Here is a 27,486-nt window from a genome sequence, read left to right on the forward strand (position 1 = left end):
TCTTTTTTCTCTCTTTTTTTTTTTCTTCCTTCTGGGTGTTCCAGCATGCTATATATTAAAATGCAAAAGTTCATATCTGCAAAGTAAGGTGTGAATGTTTATTTTGTGCACTGAATACTTGACATTCTCAGGCTTATTAATTTTCAAAATATTGTGTGATTTATTATAATGTCTATTTTCTTTGTATAGTGTCATTATGAATTAGAACCTGATTTAATAACATGAAAATCAATATTGTATTACTTAGCAGATGCAAACATTGTTCTGTGAGCAGATTTACCTAAAAAATAACTACTAGTACTGCCCTAAGCTATTAATGCACTTTGTCCTGGGAAAAAAAAAATCACTCTTAGATAAAAAAATTACAAATCAAAACAAACAACCTTGCAAAATGAAATGGAACAGATTTTCTAATCTGTTCAATTTTCAAGTGTTTTGACATGAAGCAGCTATTGCTAATACCATAATATTCAAGTAGTAATTAACTGATACAACAAATATGACTTCGGTCTGCATTAGCAGCTTGAAATTTCTTCAATGAATAACATTCTTCTCGCCTATCCAGTTAGCATTATTCTCTCTAAGTTACTCAAAGCCATATAATAGTCTCAGCTAAAATTGCAGATGTTTAAAAAGTACCTTTACAATAACTGGGTACTGGTGGTATGCTTCGCCAATGTAATTTGCAGTTAGAAAGAAATCTCCTTTGCAGTGCTCGTTATTAAAGACTACTTCCCTTCCAAGAATTCCAACAAATAACAATGCTACACAAAGACCTGGAACTGAAAAAATTATTGAGGTAAGGCCTCACATTAGGATCTACATGGTCTCTTTTGACAGCCAAGCAGTCCTGGCTCTCTTATTCTCTAGTTTGGTACTCACATAATATCAGTCCTGCTGCCATTTTCTCACACCTTTCTTCAATTTCATAACATCAATCATCAAATTCAGCCAACCTTATATAAGATGAATTCCTTCTTTCCTAGGCACTCCTCAATATTTCTTATTTATCTAAACCAAAAGTGTATTTTTCCCATTGTTAAAATAATGTGGGGGAAAAAAAAAACCACAAACAAACAAATGAAAAGCAAACAAAAAAACCTCCTGACAGAATGTGTTTCACAAATCTGTAAGTCCTAAGCTTGCTATTTCTGGAGATGTTTTTTTGAATTGTCAGATTTTGCAGGAATTTATAGCCTAAGGATCTGGACACTTCCTTGTGACCTCAGAGGCATAGGTACAGGTCTTCTGATGCAGCTCAACAGATGTGATACCTGGATTTATGTGCCTTTCTTCCCAGCCAACTGACATGGACTTGGAGTTTCCCATGAATGTGCAAAAATGCACATTCTCTTCTGAGAGTCTCTTCTTCATAAATCTTGCTAGAACTGGTGCTCTCCTGATAAAGTTCAGTGATACAATATTCTGAACTGGCTCTACCTGTGATCAGTGATTTGAGATGAAGGTGTGATGACTTCTACTGTTTGGGAGAAGAAGCACTGATGCTGCGCCTGTTTCATTTTGAAAAATAAATGTGAGTCATTTAGGAAGTCTCTGGTTTGAAATTCAATGTCCCTAAATAGAAAACCAGTAAGAAAATGCCTGAGTGATAAGTCCTTCTTAAATCAGCAAAACACAGATGATGACAGCAATGAACAGTGGATCATGTGTAGCCAGCTGGTTGTATACACACGTAAATTGTCTAACCATCAAAGCTATGGCTGTGGGTAGCTTATGTGAACTAACTTGCATACTTGGATTTGATTTATATTGCATCTCCTCACCACAAAGTCTAGGTCCACAAATCATGAATTATTTTCCCTAGTACAGAATGCTTTACCAAAGCACCTTCAGATGTTTAGCAAACATCAGTAAAAGAAGTCTTCTTATGCAATGCATTTTCCTTCATTTGTTCTTTCTGTGTTTTCTATGCACAGCATATTTCTGTGAATTTATTAGTCTAGTGACCTTTTCTCCAGGTGCTGTATGAAATGGCTCTTGCAAATACTGGGTTTAAAGGACACCTATTTGTTCTGACTGGAAAAAGCTCCTCCACCTTGATGTTTTTCCCTGCTGTGTCTTGAAACTAGCCTTCCATACACATTTTGAAAACTTGCATTTCTACCCTTTTCTTACCCACACACCCTGACTCTTGTTTGAGAAAGAATAAAACAAAAGAGATATAGGTATGGCCAAAACTAATTTTGTGAAATAATGCTTATCTCTCCCTTTATTTACAGTTGGGTTTTTTTGGTTGGTTAGAATTTGTTCATTTGGTTGAGTTCTGGTAAACATAACTGTTTCCACTGTAGTTTGAACTGAGATGCAAGTCTGTACCTGAGTTGCAAACAGAATGCAGAAATACTACATATGATTTCTGCAGGGGAAAAAAATCAGTACCTGACTAAAGAATCATATAGTGCATTTATTTTGGTAATCACATCAGTTAAAGTCTAAATATTAAGGATACAAGCATCAGCTTTAAATATGGAACTTTTAAAATGCATTTTCTGTGTATTTCTGTCTCATTGAGACATTTTCCTAAGTTCTTTAAAACATTTCAGACAGGAGACAGTAATTGGATTTCCAGACCTGTCTTTATTACTTGGGCTAGAAAGAGACATCCAGAGTGAAATGGTCTAACTTCTTGCCAGAATGGATTCAAAACTAGTATTAACTGGCTCTGCTTTTTGCTCCCCTAGTTAAAAGAGCCCTCTCACGTTTATGTACTTAAAAGGAGTCTGACATGCTTTAGAGACGTAACAAGTATTCGCATTGATTGCATCCTGATGTGCCACAATTCTGGACAGACCTATTCATTATTTTTTTAAAGAGAGGCAAGACTGAGAGTGAAATGAGTGTTAATGGCTTTTCAAAAGGTGTAAATGTTGCTGGTTTTTAATATGACCTCTTTCTAAGCTAGAAAAGCATCTTCAGTCTGACATTCTGGTACTTCATTTTTTAGCAAATCTGCTGCTGTCTCAGAGTGGAAGAAATTGTCTTCTTTTGCCATCAGAGGTTTTTTAATTTATGCATAATCATTTTCTGTGTATACAAAATAGTAAGTTACTTCTCTAGACTTTCTGTAGACTGGACTGATCTATACAAAATATATTATTGCTTCTTTACAGTGCACTGCTGTGAAGTTCCTTCCTATATTGAGAACAAAACATTGTTTCAGGCTGAGCTCATGTTACTAGATGAGCAAGTTCCCACTATGTCCACCACAGGGCAACAGCCTCAAGGTGATGGCTCTGACATTTTGGGGATTCTGAATAGTTTCCAAATTACAGCAATGAATTGCTATGTCAGTGGCTTTATGTACAAACTGTTTGCTAATACAAACCCCCATTCAATCTCTCACCAAACCCTTCAAAGACAGAAGCTGAGTGGTAGTTTTAGCTCAGACATCACAGTGAAATAGAAGTATCTCCAAGCTTAAAGTGTGAGTAAGCATGATTACACTGTTAAACTGATTCTGTGGATGGAATAAATATCAGAAGGAAATCTAATTTATTCCCTCAAAATGATGTGGTGTACTAACCAGATTAACATGAAGACAGAAAAGTAAATGTGTTTTAATTTTGATTGCACCTGGGAATACATCTTTGTGGTGCCAATTTTATATGACCGTAAATACACTTTGCAATTATGGATAGGCATAATTTGGAGTTTAAATAACTTTTTGTTTAAAACATGATATTTATACCTTGTTTCATTTCCATCCTTATATTAAGAATATAACGTCTTACCCTGAAAAACCTTAAGAAAGACACATTGTAATTGTGGCAGAGAAATGTAACATAAAAGCCAGGGAGGTAACGAAGGGCTGCTCCCACAGTTTCATAGCCCACATCGATTTGTACAGCCTTTGACTAATTCAAGTAAACTTCAAATATATCCACTTCTTGAAATTAAATAGAAGTTTTAATTTCCTTAGAGCTGCCTCTAAAAGAATATCCTGAAAACTATTACTGCCTGATCCTCTATTTGAGAGTATTGATTGCACTGATCAATATCCACTGAAAGGACTTTTAATCTGCTCTGCTCTAAGTCAAACAGAAGTGCAGTGAGAGTTCTGCACTCATAACAACTTCAATTTGCATAGTATGTTAAAAATATCTTCAGACTTCCTTCCTTTCCACCCGCAGCTACGAAGCTGATTGTAGCGTCCTTAAAACCTGTCTGAATCTGCTAATTTTGCCAAAAGAAGTGATTATGAAGCAATATTGAGTCCCCCTGCATATCTGGGGAAGCTGTAAAACATAATTACAATTATGTGCTGAACCCTCATTGAAAGAATAAGGTCATATATAATATGCAAATGTTATCAAATCCTAAACCCAAAAGCATTAACAGAGGTGGCAGTAAAATTTTTTGTTCCTTGTTTTCCCCTTCTTGGACCAAGATATCCAAGTTACTAGAAAATGAATTTGCTTCTCTTTGGGACATGCCTGAATTGTGCCTGAAAACCAGATGTGCTGGGAAAGAGAAGCTTTGCTGAGATGTGACAATTCTGGGATTGATTTACATAATATGAGCATAAATTTGTAAACAATCTCCATGATGCCTGTCATGATGTTTACATTTAGTTGTATTTGTAATTTGTTTCTTGTTTTCTGGCTTTGCACATTAAAAAGTTACTTTGCATTATAGGATAATTCAACCTACACAGAATGAATGTTTATGGGGACAGTTGCAGCCAAGTGCCACATAGTGAGGGAGACAAACTGACTGCTGACCCTGAGAGGTTTGGTATCAGATCTCAGCTCCTCTTTCTAGTTGCCCAACAAGAGATTCCATTCCAAGAGGCAAGAAAAAACATCCTTGACTCACCAAATAATAGTGTATGTTGCAGGAATTCCTGGTTGATAAACCAAATCCATTCAGTCTTTGTGTTGCCCTAGACTAGAAGAAAAAAGGATAAGGCCATGTATAAGTATGAAACCTTGCATTTCTGAAACTGGGTTTAGTGGATTAAATTCTCTCAATGGGAACAAGTTTGTTTTATATAAATGAGAGGAAGGTTATGGCACCTAAGCTTCCACACTAGCATTTGCTCTTATTCTACTTGCAGTGTTTCATTATACTCTGCCAGTTTATGTAACTCAAAGATCCTTGGGTCTGCAATGGAGAATTGTAAGACTACAGGAAATAAATTTCTTGGCTAATTAAAAATGTTGTAGGGAGTGTTTTACTTAGTTGCAACGCAAGATTTGCCATTCAGTTCATCACTGTTAAAAGAAGGTCCTGGTTGTTCAAGATTTGCTATTTGAAGCAAAACTGCTCTTTCTGGGACTGAGTGAGCTTTTTTGTCTTCTTTCGCTTCTTGGGTATTTAGAAATCATCCTTGAACAAATCTCCCTGAGGAAGAGGCCTGTGTGATAGCAACCTGAAATTGAGCCCTGAAATGAAATTATATTTAAAATTAAATTACATATTTGTTTACAGAAATGTTGCTTGATTCAATGCCTCAGGACTGCCAAGGTTCCTCTGTGTTGCTAAAATCATTTTAGAAAAATATGTGATTATGTAACATCTGCTTACTCCCAGTCATTCCTGTCCAGTCTGACCTGCCAGGAGGATCCTTTCTGACCTCCTGGATTGAGTACTGCCCCTCTGACTTCATCTGTTCATTCGTTTGTTGAGGAGCCCCTCTGTTCCCAATAAAAGTGCAAGGCCGTTAGTGTGGCATAGGAAGGAGCGTGACCGTTGGTGACAGATGCGGCACCAAAGGAATCTGTGCTGTTCTTGGCTGCAGCCACTTCCAGGCAGGAAAACAATAGCTTGTTTTCTTCCTTCATCTTAAAAACCCCGGATTTCAGGGCAGGAATTCCATTATACTTTGGATGAGTGGAAAAGCTATAATCAAATGCCTGTGGTAGGTAGACAGGAAGTTTGCAACAGTCTATCAAAGCAGAAGCAGCAAGAAGACGACCTTAAAGATTCAAGAAAAACAAAACTATTTTGACATGTGCTTTAAGGAGCAGCACCTATTGTAGCTCAATCAGCACTCTCAGGGTTGATAGCTCTGCAGCCATCCTTGCTGTTACGAGAAGAACGAGAAGTCAGAGAGATTAGCTGTGTCTGTTCTGTGAAATAATAGAGAAAATTTGCTTGGTGTTCCCAAACCACAATGTCAAATTTTTTTTCTTTTAAATTAAAATCTCAGAAAAAGTGAGTACAGGAGTTAACTCTCACAAGTGATCTACTTTAAGATTTTCTAAGCACACTGAACAGTTTGTAATGGAGTTAACTCTCGTAAGTGATCTACTTTAAGGTTTTTGAAGCACAGTGAACAGTTTGTAACTGTTAAACTTGGCATGAGTCAGAATAGGATATGCACTGGTAAAAGAAATGCACAGATCTGACTTGTTCTATTTGAAACGTATTTCAAGTGCTGTTTGAAAGCCGGCTCTGGAAATATGAATGAAGCTTATGTTTACAGCTAGCACAATATACAAGCAGATATTTACAGTATATACAGTTATAGACAGAAATATACAAGGTAAAAGGTAAATACAGAAACACAACTCCCCTCCCAGAAACCTGAGTCTCCAGGAGGGGCTCCCAATTGCCCCTTCACCTTCCCCCTACCCCTCTCAACCTTACCCCGGTCCCAAGGAAGAATGGAGGTTCGGCCAGAGGATTAAGAAGCAAAGTGGGTTAGTCCAAAATGGGAGGTGAAGTTAGAGAGTAAGAAGCAGCTCAGCCAGCAGCCTGAGTGAGAGTGGTGCCAAGTGTCTTATCTATGTTTTGACTTACATTTTTATACATCTCAGTAAGCCTATGAGGGAAGTAGACATCAGCATTGTTTTCCTTTCACAGCCTGTAATCTAGGTGTTCTCACCAAAACATTCTAGCCTGCTTCAAACTAGCACATGGGGTTTTGCCTTATCTTTGTTTTAATTCCTCTTTTCTTTCCTCAGAAACATTCTAACCTTTCACTCAAGTAAAAGAAGAGATAGTAAACTCCAGTACAGTCATTAAAAAGTAAAGAGGAAAAAAAAAGGGCAATCTGGAGCACTTGCTTAAAAGTCAGTGTGTTTCTGAACGTACTTATAGCTGACTTTGAGCAGGGAGCCAAGGCCTGGCTTGGTGCTCACAGATAACTTTCTGGAACAGAATGAGGTTTTGTGTCATCTACTCTCTCAGCTCTTCATGAAGCACACTACTGAGTTACTGATTCTTTTGCAGTTACTCCAAAGTCCTACTAAACCAGGAAAAGACAGAAAAAAAGAAACTTAATCTTCAATAAACTTGAAGTATTGTATGGTGCTGCATTTTCTATTGCATGCCTCTGAAGCACTGTGTAGGCCTCTTGACTGATGGTTTGTAAGCCTCTGCTGAAAGCAAATAATGCTCTTGTAGGTATCTGGGGTAACAGGCATTTCTAATGGGAAGTTTTATGTGATAAACTTTTCCCTTTTATTTTTATTTTAAGTCAAATCCCAGTTGAGTTTACAGTTTTGTTTTGAGGCCTGGAAAAAAGAACCTGTGAGTTACTTTATTTTGAACTGCTGGTTTGCATTAAAGAATGAGAAAGATTCTAAAAGTGACTTAAATATTTCAAACAGAAGGCAATTTTTGTCTTGTTCCATGCAGAACTGTTCATCACACTTCATGATGCTAATCTTACAAGACCTAGATCTGAAATGGTGGATATTATCTGTATAATGTGCCTTAAAGCTCCAAGATAGGTTGCAGCCAGGCCAGGTGAAAAGCTTCCATGTAAACGAAAAATACAACAGCGTTCTTACTTGGATGGAAACCAAACTTCCCCCTCTAATTCTTAACAATTCTCTGGATACTTCTTTGTTAATTTCTATCTCTCTTTGAAAAACGAATCACCTACTATAACAGTGAGTGAGATGGGGCTCAGTTTGTTACAGACATAGAGTCCAGCAGTGTTAACATTGACTTGTGTGTCTGAACTTGTTCATGTAAATAATCCCAGTAGGGTTATCCCTGAGGACAGGAATATCCTAACAGCAGTAAATGTGGAGTCATAGAATCATAGAATCAACCAGGTTGGAAGAGACCTCCAAGATCATCCAGTCCAACCTATCCCCCAGCCCTATCCAGTCAACTAGACCATGGCACTAAGTGCCTCATCCAGGCTTTGCTTCAACTTCTTCAGGGATGGTGACTCCACCACCTCCCTGGGCAGCCCATTCCAATGGTAAATCACTCTCCAAGAGCTTCACTAGCTCCTGGCAGTTCAGATATCTAGAGCTGCTTCCCATCAGATGCAAACTACAGCATCCCTGCAACATAAGCACCAGTCAGACAGCTGACACCTTTTCATGGTATTTCATCCACTGTCTTTGACACTGGGTAGTTCAGATTTTCTGAATTAGCAAGGACAACCAAGTGAGGATCCATTGCAATGAGGGTAACAAGTGTGTATATTCTAAACAATGAGATTCTCTGCAAATTTAGGTTGCTATTTTCACATTAAATATTCTCAAATTATAACTTCCAGAAAATCTTGATTGTTGTTGCAAAAGAAGATTCCATGAAGTCTGACACATCCTCACAAAATATCTTTCCTTCTGATTTGAATACAGTTTTTAAAAATACATTTTGCGCTTTTACATTGAGAAACTGTGCTAGTTTGAGCCTAGCTAGAATGTTTTGGTGAGAAGAACAGATTACAGGCTGTGAAAGAGAAACAGTGGTGATGTCTACTTCACTCATAGGCTTGCTGAGAGGTATAAGAACAAGAATCCAAACATAGATAAGGCACTTCTTCTGCTTGGGAGCTCTGAGCTGCATTTCTCTCTCTAGCCTCTCTGCCATCTCTCTGATTAATCCACTTCTCTTCCTAACACCCTGGCCAAACCTCCATGCTTCCATGGGACTGGGGTAAGGTTGAGAGTGGGGGAGAGAAGGTGGAAGGGTGGTAGAGAGCCCCTCCTGGGGACTCAGGTTTCTGGGAGGGGAGTTCTGTTTCTATATTACCTTTTACCTTGTATATTTCTGTCTATAACTGTATATACTGTAAATATCTGCTTGTATATTGTGCTAGCTGTAAACATAAGCTTCATTCATATTTCCAGAGCTGGCTGAGCCTAGTCTGGGTGATTTACAAAGTGTGGGGGGGCAGGGAACACCCAAACCACCACAGAATCACTTTCACAAGTTTAAATAGTCACAATTGTAAATATAGTACTCAGTTACAAAAGAAATAACCATGATCCAAACTTCTAATAAGAATTGACCCTGTTGGCTTGAAAGAATGAATTCATTTTATACTGGTGTCTCTGAAATATTTACTTTAAAAAAAAAATAAAAGGAAGGGTTGTAATACTTTTGCTTCCAATACAGAAAAGTAGCTATTCAGTAGATATCTGAATGCTCCTTCAAACTGGTAGTCTAAAGAGCTTGTTTCTAACTAGTTTTCCTGTCTGCTTGCTTGCCTTTATTGCTCTACAGGGATGGGTTTACTTTTAGTTCACTTTTACAATTATTCACTCTGAGTTCTTGTAAAGTGATGCAGTCTTAAGGAAACTGATTAAAGCCAGTGTGTGGGGGGGTTTGTTGTTGTTGGTTTGGGTTTTGATCATTTTGTTGTTTTGTTTTGTTTTGTTGTTTTCTTTTCACAAAGCTTCTGAAAAGTCTTGTTGACCAGGAAATTTCTGAAGGGTTGGGTAAGATTATGAAGTCAACAGCCTAAAGGGGAAACTGCTGCTGGCAGTTCTGGGTATATTGAGCAATTGCATTTTCAAGTAATCCTTGTTTGTTCTTAGCTTTTATGGTAACCTTTAATGAGGATTCATGTAGCTGGTGTTACTTGTGTTGGGTGAAAACTTAGCTGCAAAATTTATTTTAATTTCTTTCTTTTATTTCCATTTTATTTTAATTTTAATTTATTTTTCATTTTTTAAATCATTTTGTCCTTTCAGACCAGAAAGTAAATAATATTTACTTGTGTAAGCACAACGGTGCAGGAGTTCAATGCCACAAGTAGGGAAGAGGAGAGTACTCATTTGCTTGGATATCAGGAATATACCCAGTTTTAGTTGGTAGTAATGGGATTTTGGTAGTTTTCATTTTTTTTCTAACATCCTTTTTTCCTTTGGGGCTTGCTCATGAAGAACTCCAGGAAAAAATTCCCTAGAGTCACTCAGAAAATTTCAGTTTGGGTTAAAGGTTGTGCTTGACACCAAGTCCAGGACTAGTAATGAATATAAGGACGGACTGCTCAGTACACACTGCTATTATTCAAGCTTACAAAGACAGCCAGGCTGCAGTGCAACAGGAATCTGAGATTACACTTCCATCTATTAGTTTCAAATAATTTAAATTCAAGCATTTATGCCAATGAAGATATCTAAAATTCATACATAATAAAAGTGACCCTGAGTTTTTTTGTTTGATGTGAGTTTGGGTTTTTCTGGGGGGGTTGTCTGTTTGTGGTTTTGTTGTTGGTGACAGTGGTTTGTTTGTTCAAAAGAAGTAATTTTAATAGAATTTAAGCACTGAATTCTTATTTTCTTATTTATGGATATGTTCTCAACTAAAGACAATCACAAACATATAGAGAAAAAGATATTTTAAATTCCCGTATCAGTAGAAATTGTCATGCTTTGGATAAAGACAATCAACTCATGTTCAATGAAACATTAGACTTCACAAGAAGTATTTCCATTACTGTAATATTTAAAAAAATCTTTTAGGTCATAAAACACAGAAAATGTGTGAATAAATTCTCCGTGTGGCTTTGAAAATATTACCTTGTAGCTTAGAAAGCAGTGGAATGGGGTATCATTTCCGTATGGAAAAGTTCTGTCACTGGTGGGGCCTTGCATCTTTCATCACTTTTTTTTCTGTGGAAAACAAAAAGAGGTAAAGGTCTGGACAGGAGAAAAGGTAAGAGTAAACCTGTTGGGGGTGCTCAACAACAGGACAAATGGCGATAGGCACAGACTAGAATGCAGGAAGTCTCATCTGAACATGAGGAGAAACTTCTTTATTTTGAGGGTGGTGGAGCACTGTAACAAGCTGCCCAGAGAGGCTGTGGAGTCTTTTTCTCGAATCACTGAAAATCTGCCTAGATTTGTTCATGGGCAGGTGAACATGCTTTAGCAGTAGGGCTGGGCTAGATGATCCCCAGAGGTCACTTCCAACCTCTACCATTCTGTGATTCTGTCATTCTGTAATCCCCCAAATAAGAAAGAGGTGGTACATACACTGATAGAGTCTGGACTGTCTATTTAATGTGCATTTCCTATTAAATATGGGCAGCCAAACTCATCCCAAGCAGCAAGAAAAATGTTTTCATTTTAACCAGAAGGAATAGGTCAGAAATCAAGGAGAATCAGTTAGTAATTCAAAAGAATATATATAGCACCTTCCAGTGAGTTATAACTGGAAGAATTAAACTGATGAAACACAGCTCTTGCAAGTGTGAAAAGCTTTCATCTAGGATGACAGCCCAAACAATGATGCTTTCTGCCTGAGTAGGACTTACCTCTAATTGGAGTCTACTTTCTTTGGGATTCCATTCAAAACAGAAGTCTGAAAATTTGGTAACTTGAACTAATAAAGATCAGTGACATATCATCTTGTCATCATGACAACTGCCTGAAAATGTCTTTCTCTGCCTTCAGTTCTGTAGGCAGATATTCTGTAAAGCATTTCTAAACTCTGCTTCTCTCAAAACTTTTTCTCATTCTCTGCCTGGGAAATATATATATGATCTTTATTCCTTAGAATTTATCTAATGAATTATTAATACCCAGTGAAGGGGAAGAAATAATCCCACAACTGATATTTTATACTGATGTCACTTATTTAATTATTAAAATCCTTTAAAACACAACTAAAAAAAAATCTATGAGCCAAACATGTTCTGACCCCTATAAACCACTAATAAGCATTTCAGCAGAGCCTCTTGCATGATACTGTTTTCAAAATTACTAAAATGTGGGTGTGGGTGTGTTTGTCTCCAAAATATTGTAACTCCATCTGCTGGAGCCTGGAGGGTTTGAACTGAACCCATCCAGAGGACAGGGGCTGTGTACCTGCCATATGGCAGTGCCAGGCATTGTGGGTGGAGTTTAGCAGGTGAGCAGGTATGGCTTTCTTTGTCAAAATCCATTCTTGTCCATACAAAAGAACTGGAGGCTGTGAAAGGTGGTGGAAAAAAGATGATCTCCTCCATACATACTGTTTCTGGTTCCTCTACCAAAGTTTGCAGCTTCCATAGGAAACAACAGGAGTTGCCTGTTAGCTCAGGAACAGGGGAAAAAAAGCAGTGAGGGAAGTCAGGGGCTTACATTTCTTTCTTTTCATGTATCTCTATTGAAACCAGGCCCTTATCATATATTAACAGATAAATGCAGAACAATACGGGGAGAATTTGTCAGTGCAGATACATTCTCAAGAATGCTACAAAGTTTTATCTTGTGCCTCTTTGCCAAGTGAAAAATTTACACAATTAATTAGCGCCTACCCACCTCAGAGGCTTGCTCTCCTCTCCATCCTGCCAGTTTCTCTTTTACTTACGATATTTTATCATATTCTCTTTCCTCTACGTGGTCATTTCTTTAAACTCTCTACCATTCATCATACAAGCTGCACATTATGTGAAAGACAGTCGAAAGTTATTTCTGTACCCTCATATATGTGAGATATTTAACAATACAGAGTACACAAATGTGATTATTCTTCCATGAGACATCAGAGTTCTAATGATAATCATTTTTCAAGGAGGAACTCAGGGAATGAAGGAGTGGGAATGAAACTAGACTTTTTCAATCTGATGCTAATGATACAATCTCATAAATTTTATAAAGTGAAGACACTCATTATAGAGCTTTCTAGATGCAAAACATGAGAAGCAAATATTTTCTGAAGGTGAGAAACAATTTCCAAAAAAGGAAATTTTACCAGGCACTGGACTGTCTTTTCCTCTTCTTTTTGTTTTTTTTCCCCTTTTGTTTTTGAGGTAGCTGTAGGGGAATATTAGCAATGCTCACCACATTTTCAACCACAGTGTTTTTTTCTGTAATTTTTGTGTGTGAGGTATTGTCTGGAAAACTGGCATTATTTGAGATCTAAACAGATTGTCATTCTCTCTTTTAAAACTATCCACTGTGTAAACTATTCTCATAATCCACCTGCATGTCATTCAGTGATTGTGTTATAATATCCTTAGATAGATGGTGATGCCAAGGATTGTGCAGAAATCTCTTTACTCTGCCAGAGCAAATAAATGAAGGGAAATCCCTGAAAGTAAGAGGTGAATGGGATAAATGTGATAACTTTACTTCACATTCACGCTGCCTCAAACACAGGCGCCACATAAGAAGTATAGTTTGAGTGTTTTTATACTTAGCAAATAGTCTGATATAGAAAAGTATCTTTTCATATGTGAGCAGCTGAATTTAAGTCACATAAATCCTAAGGCTCTTGCAAATTGAGCAAAATGATGAACACAGTTTTTCAGTTGAGGCATAATGATCAAGTATAACATCACTCGAAAACAGAATTGCAGTTTCATGTTTGTAGTCTTTTATCTGTTCTACTCTAGTAAAGTGAGGTTTTTTTCTCTGCTGAAAAATGCAGAAGAAAGAAAGGAGAAAAGAGAAAGAAAGAAAGAAAGAAAGAAAGAAAGAAAGAAAGAAAGAAAGAAAGAAAGAAAGAAAGAAAGAAAGAAAGAAAGAAAGAAAGAAAGAAAGAGAGAAAGAAAGAAAGAAAGAAAGAAAGAAAGAAAGAAAGAAAGAAAGAAAGAAAGAGAAAGAAAGAGAGAAAGAAAGAGAGAAAGAGAAAGAAAGAGAGAAAGAAAGAGAGAAAGAGAGAAAGAAAGAGAGAAAGAAAGAAAGAAAGAAAGAAAGAAAGAAAGAAAGAAAGAAAGAAAGAAAGAAAGAAAGAAAGAGAAAGAGAAAGAAAGAAAGAAAGGTGACACGTGACATGCGTGACACATATGGTGTGTGTGTGATATGTGTGTGACATGTCACAGGAAGGAAGTGGGGGGAGGAAGGGAAAAATGGAGAGAGGCCAGAAAAAAAGAAGGGAGGAGGGAAGGGAGGGAGAGAGGAAGGAGAAGTAGCAAACTGCCTGATTTCCATTTTATGTGGATATAATTGAATACAGAATCGGCTCAGATTTGGCTTTATTTAGAAACACAGGCACAGATACCATTAAGACTAATGAAAAGTGCACTTCATTGATTTCCATGGCACAGGACCAGGTCCATTAAGAAAAATGAGTTTGGTATCAGACCAGTGACAGTTTCCATGTAGACTGGAAATGGTATAATCCTTTGTACACCAAAATAACATGTTTTTAAAACTTCAATATTAATTCCAAACAACAAAAGAATTGTCAAGAAGCAATTCACAATTAAGCTAGTGCCTGTGCACAGTCACGTTTGCCTTACTGAGCAATGCTGCTGGAGGAGTATAATGTGTCTCTTGGTTATCCACCAAAAGGCAAAGAAAAGTGTGTGCACAGACTGGGATTATATTCCCAATCTGTAAATCACTGTGACTGCACTAACTTTAAAGAGAAAACTATTAGCTGTGGCATACTTCCAATAGATTGCTCCTATTCCACAGTCATGGGAGAAATAGAGGGAAAAAAAGGGTATTTTCTTTTACTGACACTAAATGGCTAACATGAAGTTAACTCAAAATGACTGTATTGCTCTGGGGAAAGAATAGCTGCACATTTTTGATTTAGAGTACCACAGGGGTTGAATTTGACTTGCACTTTGAATTGGAATCTTGCAGGATGTGCCAGTGTGAGTGCTATGCTGGGAAATTATTTATCTCCTGGTGGAACTAAGGTTGAAGCCACTCATCAGAGCACCCTTGACTTACCTCACTCGCAATATTACTTCTTCTTGAATGTATGGTCCATGTCTACAGTTATATATTTGCTCATATATATATTTTTTGGTAGACACCATGTGCATATATCATCCTAGGACCATACAGAATTGCAACACATCAGATGTCTGCTATTTCTGTTTTGCTTTGCACCACATAGTAATGTAAATGCAAACCTAGTGCTCCTTAAAATAGGATTGACTCTTCAGACACTAGAGAGGAACAACATATCTAAAAAGCATCACCAATGTGCATCAGTTTAACCAGTAAAGCCCAAACCTCAGCCTAGTCCATGCCTATGAATGGATATCTCCTCTCCTTTCCTTTCCTTTCCTTTCCTTTCCTTTCCTTTCCTTTCCTTTCCTTTCCTTTCCTTTCCTTTCCTTTCCTTTCCTTTCCTTTCCTTTCCTTTCCTTTCCTTTCCCCTTTTCTCTTTTTCTTTCCCTCTGTAGCTCTCTTTTTATCTTTGTTACTGTTGTGTGCTTGTTCTGGGGGTTTTGGTTGGTTGGCATGTTTTGTTGGTGTATTTGCTTTGGTCAAATAGTTAGGTTTTAGTTATTTTGTTGCTATTGATTTTGTTTTGTTCTCTAACTAAATCACATCCAAAAGGGTTCATTCAGGAGATGACAAAACCTGACCTCACTTCTGAGTTGAATTCACTTCTGGGATGCATGAGCATTGCGATTGTGTCCCAGAGCAAAGTCAAACAGTTATATCTTTGTGTGGTTTTCCCTGGGCCAGCAGCACTGTCTCAGGGAAGATCTGAATCTGCAGCTGCTTTAGACGTCTGGATCTGATCTCCTTCCACACAACTGCTATGTGGTCATTGGCTAGCTTTGGGGTGGTCGATCAAAATTCAAATGCAGCTCATATTTGAACTGAACCACCAATAAACATCACTGGCTAGTTTTTATGGAAAAATATAATTGTAAAATAAAGATCTTTGACGTGGCCTATTTTATGGTTATACTATTAAAAGCTTTTGGCTACACTTTTTTACACTCCTTTGTTTGCATTTATTTATTTTTTACCACTTTAAAAACAACACTGCTGCTCTGAACTTGTGTTGTAAATAGCTGACTGGCAAGAAAGTTGTTTTGAAAGACAAGAAAAATGACAATGAAAAAATCCTTTAATCTACACTGACAATGATATTCCATCACTGTACTTTGAAATCCTGGTTCACATGAACTTTTTTCATTAACTGTGTCTGAGCAAGGACTGTCCATGCTTTTGAACTAGTCAACAGGTCTCTTTTTCTGTTTGTTTGGCTTGATAAGAAGGTTCACTGGAGCATTTCAGATATAATGGTGGTGTTAAATAAAGAAACATGGCTTTCTCATCCTTAGTAAATCACAATGTGCACCTCAAGATTTCTGTGCTTCCTGTGACCCGTGTCTAGTAAATCTCCAAGACTAAATACTTATTAAAGAAAAATGTTTGGTTAATTTCATTTATTTAATAAAATAAATGGCAGAATTAAACATTGTTACACAGTTCTTAAATCCATCTTTTGCCTAAGACCCAGTACCTGAAATAGATTTAAGAAGACTGTGGCTAATCTAGTTTACTGATCCAAAAATTCACAGAATTCCCTGATTATTAGTATTTGTAGAATTTAGACAAAAATTTAGGGGCAGAAAGGCAGAAAAGAGGCCCAAATACAATGCTGTAACTGCGAACCTTATGCCTACTTAATTTTACGAAGTGACCACAAAAAGCATGGAAAATGTGAAATTTTGGAAAGGGAGAGGGCATAACATATTTGTTTCATCAAATTGTATACACCTAAAAGATGAGGTGCTATGAAACATGCAATATGGGCTTGTCAAAACACACCAAGTCAACCCTTCTTTGACAGTGCGGCTAAGCCTACTCTATGAGTGAATAAAGTAGTTGTGAAAGAATTTGTCTTTAGTAAGGCTAGGCTTTATTACCTATCTCAACATAAGCAAACATGGAAATGTGGTCTAGTTTGAACCTTAATACTGCTAATTTAACTTCCTTATCATCAGCTTTTAGCTCAACATAACACCACAATTTGTTCCCTCTCCGTTAAGCAGCATTCCTGATGCTCAGTGCACTTGAGTCACAATTCAGCTGGGAAGGTCTTTAGCTTAAGATTGCCAGCCTAAACATCTAACCTAAGCAGTGTTGCTCAACTCTTTTATGCCAGTTGTCTAAAACTGTTTTATCTAGAGGCCCTTAATTCCAACTGAAGCTTTAGTGTTGAGCCCACCCAGGCAGTTTGGAACAGAGTTCTATGGGCTGACAATGAGTGAGAGAGTCCTGATGTCTTCCACATGCTCTGTATTAGTGCCCAGGCCCTTATGCAACAATCAGAGAGTGGTATTGGGCTGGCTGACAGCAGTTGTTAAGGTTAGATTAGAGTGGATGCTAAGAGACTGGACTGGGAAACTCCACAACAGGAATTGAGTGAGGAATAAAGTGAGGTCACAGTGAATGACATTGACTAAAGTATGGGCAGTTTGTGTAGTAGATAAGGTCCAGGAAATCTGGGGTCAGATGGACCAGGGTCTAGCTAAGGATGTATGTCTGAGATGTGGACATGGAGAGGCTAGAAACAGCTCTGGACAATAGACTGCTGTGTTTGTGCCACACCTTGCTGCAGCTTGCCACCATTGAAGAACTACGGCAAAACGTCTGAGAGGAGCACCAAAACGGCAGCAAATGGCAGCAAAATCCCTCCTATGATCTGTCTTCCTGCACTGGAGCCAGATTATGTTTAAGATACTCTCCAACCCAAACTATTCTGTGATTCTATGATCCTATGTCTTAAAGGAGAGAAAACTACGCTGAGGATGCAGTAAAAGGTCAGTACATTCTTAAATACCAAACAACAAAAAAATGCTAAACCCTCTGGCATCTCTGTCTGCAGCTAGACATAAAGAATTAGCAGCACAAGAACTTTCACCACAGCTTCTTGAACTTTCAGTGCTAGATTAATTTTTAATGTTGATGTAAGGTACTTAATTTACACTGTACAATCTGAGCATAATGTGTAAAATACTTGCTTCCATAACAAGCTGTCGCTGTAGGATGAATGGGATTTCTACAGGGATTTCTGGGTAACATATTTTTGGAAGTTACTATTCTGGAAATTATTAGTTGCTATTATAATCTCTGAGAAACCATGTAGTGTAATAACTAGGCACCAAGTATGTATTTATGATCACTCTGAAGTGTGTTTTTCAAACTAGGAGGACATGGCCTTTCTTAAATGCTTAATTGTATTGAAACCACTCAGAAGTATGTTCCATCAAGAGGATTCATGTAGCAGTGACAGATCCAACCCCTAATTTTCTCTAATGTTCCCTATTTAAAATTCCTCCTTAAACAGAGTGCCACATACCTGCACCTCAGGCACCTATTCTTGCTGAGTTCATTCATTCTCCAGGACTTCCACTGCTGTATAGATAATACCTCTTCCACAACTAACAGTCTTCATTTCACTCCACACCCAAAGAATCATCAGTTAGACATCACTAGTTCATTGAGTTTTCTGAAAAAAAAAAAGGTAGCAAGACTTTAATTTCAGGGTGAATTTAACAGCACTTTGTAGGATCTCCTGAGGCAGATTGTTTAACTTGTATGAATCCTTACACTGGTCTTAACTGTGAATATCCATGCATTCTCATGGAAATTATGATGGTGTGCCTTCTCTGATTTGCTAAATATGGACAAAGAAACAGGTCCTGAAGTTATGACTTACTATAGCACAAATGTAGATAACATCAGTTTTTTAGACTAAGAACCAAACTAAGCCCTAATCTGGAGAACCTGCTGAAATAGCTATCTGAAAAGCAAGTACGATAGATTTTTTCTTTAGATAGCAGGCACGTGATTGATTTGAGGACTCAAGCCCAGTTTAAAGCTGGAACCTGGGATAGGCACAATTCCTTGTAACACCATGAGAGTGTGCTAGAAATGTTCCAAAGACTGCAGCTGAGCATCTTGTGAGTTGTAAGAAATTCGTCCCGCGGGCCTGCGTCACCATATGTCTAGCAGGTAGCTGACAGCTGTTCAGACTGAGTGTAAATCAAGAAGAATTCAAGTAAAAAGCAGATACAGTAAAGCACATCAGCAGTGAGACTGAGGCAGAATGCATGCACTGTGGTGGGCAAAAGGAAATGTGACATTGCAGGCTATTCTCACTCTTATCCTCGAGAACATCCTACATTTTCAGCTGGAAAGACTCAAATCACACAAAAAAACTCTTATTAGCAGGAATTGCCTTGACTTGGAGAACAAGGCATCTGTCTCCTCTTTTGATTGTATAAGAATAAATAAAGATAGGTACTTAATCCTGTGTAGAACTTTGCATGCAATAAATGCCTTTAGAAAGTGTTTATGAGTCTACATTGCAGCAAGTATAGAATATGTTGTTGAATGACATTTCAATGACTGCTCTCTTTCTGGTTCTTTTCAAGGTACAGCCATATTGTCCATCTATTTCTATGGATATATGTGGTACAGCTATTCACGAGTCATGCAGCTCATGCCTGTAGCATGCTGATAACAATTACTAATCATGCATTAACTCTTCACAAGTCATTTACATCTGCCATTTATGCATGAATAAACACTGCCTCTAAGAACTTTGAAACTGACAGAGTAATCCTTTCAACCACTGACTTGTATCTCAGTTCTTAAATGAGAGTATAATCCACAAAAGAAATGGTGCTGGCAGTAAATGTGTTCAGCCAATTAATTAGAGCCATACAGTTTTGTTGAAACATAGGGGTTAAATGTGAGCATGTGGGTTAAATAAGTATGCATACAAATAGTCATCTTTTCATTTCATTTTTTCCCTCAAAACTTGTGGGACAACCTTCCTGAATTTTCCAAGGTTGATTATCTTACATGTAGAAAATGAGCCTGAATAATTTTAAAGAGAGATTTAGTTGGTCTTCTAACACTACTACTATAAATATAGGATTTTGTGCATTTTTTTAAGGTATTACACTGCCTGTGGGTGTTATAAGGTGCAATAAGAATTTAAAGTTCTTTCCATGTCACTAATAAAACACTCCAATGCGAGGAGAAGTGTTTCAGATTAAACCCCACTTTTTTTTTTTTCTTTGGCAGCTAAGAGAGTTCTCAGTGTGATTGTCTTTTGAATAAATGCAGAACTTCACAATATTATTAATCTTGTGTTCTAGACTTGTATAACAACAGAAACTATGAGTTTAATCACTTTAGAGACTGAATTTTATGTTGAAACCTCTGTAAAAGTTTTTTACTCACTGATAGCAGCAATGCAAATCCCACCAGCTTGGGTGACCTCATCTTAAACTTTAATCTCTCCAGAAATTACATTGGAGAACTAGAATCATGTACAGGTGTATTCAGATACACCTCTCTCTTTGGTCTTTCCCTACTACGTATGTATATCTGTATTCTAAGATCAATACCTCTGCTTTCCATATTGATCAGTCCTTTCAAGAACTACAGGACATACACTCTGTTCTGTTGGGCTTTTTTTCCTCACCTTTGAGGTCATTGTCATAATACTTTAATTTTAGCAATAAGAAAGCAGGGAAATAAAATCTTGATGTCATATATGCAGCTTGACAGTATTTTGCACATGGAGAACTGTCATCAAAGGCATAGCCACATAAGAAATACAACTTACAAAATACATAAACCTGCAAGGAACGTGCACTTTTAGCAGCTTCTACTATCCAAATTTTCTATATCCACAACAGTTATAAGACATGTGATTGCTTCCTGTGAAACACTGGCATTACTAACATGATTATGACTATTATAATCAATATATGCCATTTCTGTGTTGAGTGGGTATTTATCTATAAATGCATAAGGCCTAATATAACCCAGGCTCCTTATACTTACCAACAATACCACGATTGAAGTGACACACATTTCAAATCTTTTCTTGTTTAATGAGTGGTACACTTTGTTGTGCATGCAGCTCTCTCAAAAGCTTTCGTTTTAGAGCCTCCACCAAAGCATAATAGTCTGAATTTGCCAGCATTCAGACTGACCCTGTAAGGGTCATCTGTCACACTTGGTATCTGTAAAGGAAAGAGAGATGAGGGAACTGGAACATTAAGGAAGACAGACTAGAATTTTCTTCATCTGATGGTTTATCTGTTTGTTATTTTGCTTACTGCTGAGTTTGCTGCTATAAGTTTTTGTACTTCAAAATGGAACAAAAATCACCGGCCTTTTCAGAAGGAGAGAAATCAGGAGCCTTCCACAGTTCTGGACATTGGTATCAGAAGAGAGAAACCTTTTATACCAAACACTTATTTAGTCCCTCTTTCCTACAATGACCTGAGAATATATACCTCTTTACAACAGCAGAACAGGAAAGAAGAACAAAAAACTCTCAGCATGCTTTAGAAATCAGTCTTTCTTAGGAGCCCTGTAAACCTCTACACCTTCTGGAAAATCATCAAACCCACCAATATGTGAGAGGTGATTGAAATTAAAAAAATCTGTAATTACAAAGGTTGCAGAACACGAAATCCTTTATTAAAATGTATTTGCTATTTGTGTGAATTAAATCACAGTATCACAGTATCACAGAGTATCACAGTATCATCAGGGTTGGAAGAGACCTCACAGATCATCAAGTCCAACCCTTTACCACAGAGCTCAAGGCTAGACCATGGCACCAAGTGCCACGTCCAATCCTGCCTTGAACAGCCCCAGGGATGGCGACTCCACCACCTCCCCGGGCAGCCCATTCCAGTGTCCAATGACTCTCTCAGTGAAGAACTTTCTCCTCACCTCGAGCCTAAAATTTCCCCTGGTGCAGCCTGAGGCTGTGTCCTCTCGTTCTGGCGCTGACCACCTGAGAGAAGAGAGCAACCTCCTCCTGGCCACAACCACCCCTCAGGTAGTTGTAGACAGCAATAAGGTCACCCCTGAGCCTCCTCTTCTCCAGGCTAAACAATCCCAGCTCCCTCAGCCTCTCCTCGTAGGGCTTGTGCTCGAGGCCTCTCACCAGCCTCGTCGCCCTTCTCTGGACAAGCTCAAGCATCTCGATGTCCCTTCTAAACTGGGGGGCCCAGAACTGAACACAGTACTCAGTTTATAACAAAAACTAGTTTGGCAAACATCAAAACTAATAAAATCTGATTTCAAATCAATGTGGGCTTATGGCTGCCTATTTTTTTAACCTAGTTAATCTGAAAGCTAAGACTGGGGTTCTTCTGTTAATAAAAATATAAAAACGCATATTCACTTTCCTGAAAAAAAAGAAAACAAACAACTTGATAAAGGCTTTAATAAAATTTCATCAGCTATCTGACATTACAAGTTCTGTTTTTCAGTCATAATTCCTCCTGTAGTAAAGTAGATACTTTATAAATTATATATAGTTGTGTTTAAATAATCTGTAAAAGCTTTCTCCCAGGTGGATTTTCTAATGCCTAGTAATTACTCATGCCAGACTGCATTCTTTCCCACTATTTTGTCTTCTGCAGGAACATTAGCTGAATCTATCTTGCCAACCAGATTCCTTGGCAAAACATGCAGGACTTAATCTCTTTGTGGTCTCTGCTTTTTTCATTCCCTCTCTCTTTTTTCTTTTTTCTTTTTTTTTTTTTTTTTTTGTTACTGTAGTATCACTCAGTTGAAATATATCCTAAGTTTTCAACAAGCTGCTTGAAACAAGCACACATACAGAGTGTTATTGCATAAAACTCATTACCTCAAGAAAGTAGATTAAAAGAAGTGACAAAGACAAATAAATTCTATCTTATATAGCTACCACATATCTTTCATGTGATCGAACAGCAGTGCAGGGCTGCTGGATGTTCAGATCTCCCATGTTCCATAGAATCATAGAATCAACCAGGTTGGAAGAGACCTCCAAGATCACCCAGTCCAATCTAGCACCCAGCCCTATCCAGTCAACTAGACCATGGCACTAAGTGCCTCATCCAGTCTCCTGTCACTGCAGGCCTTTGTGAACAGTTTCACAGTGTCCATTACCGGACACTAAAGAAAAGCCTGATTGTTAAGAAGCATCTTGTTGTGCTTTGCTATGGTTTACAAACCTATTTTCTAGTGATCAGGATAATGTCTACAATCAGAAATTCCTGGGGATTATTCCTGAAACAGAGAAATTATCATGGATAGATATTCTCAAGAATGGACAGAGTAACAGTTGCAAGACAAGGAAAGATAGCTAAATCCACCTCTACACTCTGAAATACAATGGAAGATGAAACAGAAGTGGATCTGCCCTTATATATCAATTTAATAGTAAAATTTTTATTTTACTCAGTTATTTTTCTTCAATAAGAACTCTGAAATGCAAAATACCACCAAAAACAACCAGCAGAATATGTCTCATTACTTGTGATCAACCAGCTTGCTAGTACAAGGCCATCAAAGGAGGCATTTTCCCCCAGCCCTTGCCATTTGGGCCTTGCTTAAGTTGGCTGGCACATCAATAGGACATCTGAACAGTGTGTGGGCTGTCCTTCCTAGTCCTGTATGCATGACAGCTTTGGCTTCTTCTGGCAAGTGCTGGGTGAGAGGGCGGTATGAGCAGTGTCCCTGCCAGCCTGCCAGGAAGGTGCTGCCAGGTAAGAAAGCACATGTCTGTGACCTTGGCCAGCTTTTATATGGTAAGAGGCAGGAGAAAAGGCCTTTTCCTGTGGACCCTTCCCTGCCAGCACTTCCTGGAGAGCTGACACTTACTTCATTTACATGCGTAAAACATGACTTACTGAAGCACTTTTTGCAATATTTTACATTACTTGTGAAGCATAAGAAAGATACTACTTACCAAAGCTGTCTGCTCTTATTTTATGTGAACCTGAAGGGCTGGATGGTATTCATTTTCATTTCGTGCCTATGATGATGAGTTACCACAAATATGCATCTATCCTTAGATGTTTACAACCATAGCTGCATCAGGAGGCACTTGAAAATGCCAGTGGATTTGCAGACAGCTCAAAGGAGGTCATCAGGTACCTACAAAAGGAGGTAGCAAGCAGCCAGGCTCAGTGGCTGCAGGAAGCAGCAGGCAGAAAATGGAGCCTGCTGTGGCTGCAGTGGCACAGCCTGCAGTTGCTGACAGTAATTTGTTCCTCCGCTGCTGCTGCTGCTGTGGCCACTGTAGATGCTTGTTCTGCTATTGTTAAGGCCTTCTTAACACAAACAGGAGAAACATCTGTCCTTAAGTATATTGCTGTCTAGTTTTTCATGTCCCTATCCCCAGAATCACAACAAAAGTGCAGAAAAATGGAAATGGCAATTAGTGGATACCTGGTCTCAAACACATTTATGCCAGTCCTTCTAGAACAAGTACAGCATTCTGGTTTCTGTTCCTGAGGTAAAGGAACAGTAAAAAATTAAGCTGCCCTTTTTTTCCCTTCATGGAGACAGTGTTATGGGAAGGCTCTTGTCTTTGATTTCTGTTTCAGGAAACAACTAAGAACCATTAAACTATAGAATTGTTTCAGTGGGAAAAGACCTCCATAATCGAGTTCAGCCATTTAACAACTTTACACTGATTAATTTGCAAATTTATATATTTGAGCTGGAAAACTGTGTCTTGAGAGACCTGTGACCTTAAACTACCTCATGGCAGCAGAGTTTTGCATCTGCATGCACGTATGTGTACACACATATGTATGTAAAGCTATGGCAGTATATGTATACTGTATGGCAGCAAATCCTGAAGGACAAGAAATTATTTTTAGAGTGCATCTGTAATTCAGTTATGGCAGGATCACTACTCAGAAGCTGGATATGGGGGTCCTCAACATTTGGATATTAAACAATCTGCATTCTGCTTGCTGCCTTTTATGTCATATGCACCAGGTCATGTGTCCACTTATTCCTCATTTGCCAAAGAAGTGGCATTCTTCACTTTTTTTTGTGCCATTATTTTGTAGTCTAAACCCTAAAAGAGCTTCACAAGGAACCACTTGCAGGAAGTGTCCCTTGATGTATTACATTTCATCAGTTGGAACCATTCTGAGGAATATTCTCCGGGTGACACTACTGTTTTGTCATACTGTGGATGGAGGTTCTGGCAGTGTACACCAGAAGTGATAAGAAAAAAGTCTCAAAGACAGAGAAGATTTGGAAATGCTCATAATTTTCAGTGAATTGGTTAGCAAGGAGAATGTGAGACACTGGGCACACGATGCCTTTTTGAACTGTCATGGGAAGCTGGGCATTTGCTCACCTAAGGCTACTGGTCTGTATAATGATGTTTGTCCATTTGCGATTGTCAGGCCACAGAGCTGAGGTAAGCAATTGGTTCAGCGTGTGTTTCTAGAAGTCCAAGGAGCCTCAGAAATAATTTTATACATTGAATTTCCATTCTGTTAGGTCTCCATTTATAACACACTCAAAGTCTATAGCATTTGGAAACCAAATATTCTTCGTATCAAGGGTGCACATCTGGCCCTTGGACAAACCTTACACTTTCTCACACAGAAAGTCTACAATTTAGATGAATCAAAGGTAACTACTGATAAGTCTTCATACATATATCTATATATGAAACTAACGCAGCATTGCATCTTGTCTTCGTCCCATCCTCCTCAACCCTTCTCTGCTGATATACCTTTGATCCTGCCAACTATTAAACATCTTTCGACACCGCCGCTGAATGCATCCTTCTCCCGCCGGACACTGGAAGATGCTTCCCCAACTCTTCCGCACCTCCCTAGGCGATGGGTGCCGCTCGGCCAGCAATCCCTCCACTCCTCCCTGCCCTCCGCCGCCGGAGACGCCGCTCGCCCAGTGCCCATGTGCGGGCGGGAGGCCGGGACATGCTCACTGGGAGGCGCCGCGCCGCCGCGCCCGCACATGCTCACTGGCCGCGGAGGGCACCGTCGGCGGTAGGGGCTGGTTCCGCCGGCGGAGGACCCGCGCTTTCCCTCGGACTGGGCCGCGACATGGCCCTCCGCCGATTTCCCGCTCGCACTCGGGCCTGATAGCAGAGGTCGGGGAGGAAGCAGCAGACCGTGTGGCGGTGAGCGTTGGGCACTGGCGGTGAGGGCCGTGGCGGTGGCGTGTGCGTTTGGAGACCGTGCCCCACGGTGGGGCGGGCGGGGATCCTGCCCGAGAGCCGTGTTCTCGCCGGGCAGAGACTCCGAGGCCCCGTCAGCACCTCGGCCAGCGCCGGTAGCGGCGGGCCCGGGCCGCGGTGGTGAGGCCGGGGTGGGCGGCGACGGAGCTCTGGAGTGCGGCCCCGAGGGCAGCGGCGGACACGTCCCGCGGCTGCAGTGAGCAGCGGCGCTGCGGAGAGCCTCGATCCTTTCGTCCTCCCGCGCTCCTCTCGGTGCAGCACGGAGGCCGCTCCCTCCGCGGTGCTGGAGCCGGGGAGAGGCCTCTGGCCGGGCAGGGTAGGCGAGGAGGCCGGGAGGGGAGACAGGGGAGCGGCAGGGGCAGCTTCGCCACAGTTACCTGCCGGGGAGCGCTAAGGCTGCGGCTCCCGGAGGGGACCAATGCATCCCAGTGCCCGCCTCAGGTGGGGGGGCGGGAGAGGGAGGCAGCCACTGCTCATTGGAAACAGTTTTTTTACAAATTAAATAGAAGTGGAAGGTGCAGCTGCTGCTGAGGCAACTGCAAGGTTTCTACTGGCCTAAGGATATGCCTGAGAATGATCTGTGGGATGGGAAACAAGTGGAAAATGCTCGGGGCTTGGTGTGGGGCTCTGACCAGGGGCAAGTGGGGCCATCTCTGGCCAAACACAAACCCCAGTTCTTAGCCTTTGGAGTATGTGCTCTCGCTCATGAGAATTTACAACGTTAAACCGAACACAACGTAATAAAGCACACTGTTGCTGGTTGTGTTTAATCATCTTTGCAATGCCCTTTCAGTGCTGGCTCCGCAGGGAGAATACTTTGTGCAAAACAACCATTTGTATTTCAATTCTGTCCGTAAAGCTAAATCTGCAACCCTTTCTCGTAACATTGAAGTGATTGCTACTTCATCTGTGCAAGGTCACAGAGGGCCAGCAAATTCTCTGTCTTGCTAGATGACTGGTTGGTCACATTTAACAGTGTTTAATACAGTTAATACATGACGTGAAAAAATCATTAGAAAAAGGGTAACTCCTTTTCCAAGTTTCAGAGATTTTTGCATTAAGTAGCCTTTGAAGGACATCTTGTTTATTTGTTAGACAGACTGCAGCAAACTTGCACTTAAATCTATTCCTCACTGTCAGTCTCTTTGGAAAGCTACCTGACTCTGAGAAGATTGCCAAAGTTGTTTCCATGTCAGAGGTACACCTCAGCACATTCCCTCTCACAAAACAACTAAGATCAAGGGGTTTGTTTGTTGTTTGGTTTTTTTAAACAAAACCGAGCCAAACACATTTGTTTACTTATTATAGGTTGTATTCCCATTTGGTATATTTTACCTAACATAAATCTCTGTCTTTTATTTTGCCACAGAGACTGAAGATTTCTCTGAAGCTTAACCTTCAAGATGAAGTTCTTACTAGCAGTTTTCTTTTTTGTCTCATTCTCGTTGTGGGTTGATGAAGTCTGTTCCAAAGAGAAGTCTTCAAAGAAAGGAAAGGGGAAAAAGAAGCAATATCTATGTCCATCGTATGTTCATTGTTTCTTTTATGTTTTTGTATGATGCTGATCTTGCCATATTTTTAACAGTGGAAATT

The 27,486-nt window shown here is 39.3% G+C and overlaps 1 protein-coding gene and 1 long non-coding RNA gene across 3 annotated transcripts in view; one reads left to right on the forward strand and one right to left on the reverse strand.

The window, feature by feature from the left end:
* Positions 1-13: 13 nt before the first annotated feature.
* LOC135178441 (uncharacterized) lies at positions 14-25,529 on the reverse strand. Of its 2 annotated transcripts, none has more exons than XR_010303529.1 (6): positions 25,426-25,529; positions 20,718-20,899; positions 18,214-18,363; positions 10,740-10,832; positions 4,837-4,908; positions 14-76 (listed from the first exon to the last, which is right to left on the reverse strand). It is a non-coding gene; the product is annotated as an uncharacterized LOC135178441 (long non-coding RNA). The 2 variants fall into 2 exon arrangements; XR_010303530.1 differs by lacking the exon at positions 25,426-25,529 and adding an exon at positions 23,632-23,709.
* A 119-nt stretch (positions 25,530-25,648) lies between these two features.
* GLRB (glycine receptor beta) overlaps positions 25,649-27,486 on the forward strand; it is a 49,528-nt gene continuing 47,690 nt past the window's right edge. The window contains exons 1-2 of the mRNA XM_064148708.1: positions 25,649-25,836; positions 27,263-27,418. Coding sequence (XP_064004778.1) covers positions 27,297-27,418 — 122 coding nt within the window. The 5' untranslated portion in view covers positions 25,649-25,836; positions 27,263-27,296. The remainder of the gene's footprint in view (positions 25,837-27,262; positions 27,419-27,486) is intronic.

The sequence above is a fragment of the Pogoniulus pusillus genome, chromosome 9 (genome assembly GCF_015220805.1).
Source record: "Pogoniulus pusillus isolate bPogPus1 chromosome 9, bPogPus1.pri, whole genome shotgun sequence".
In the NCBI taxonomy this organism is placed as follows: Eukaryota; Metazoa; Chordata; class Aves; order Piciformes; family Lybiidae; genus Pogoniulus; species Pogoniulus pusillus.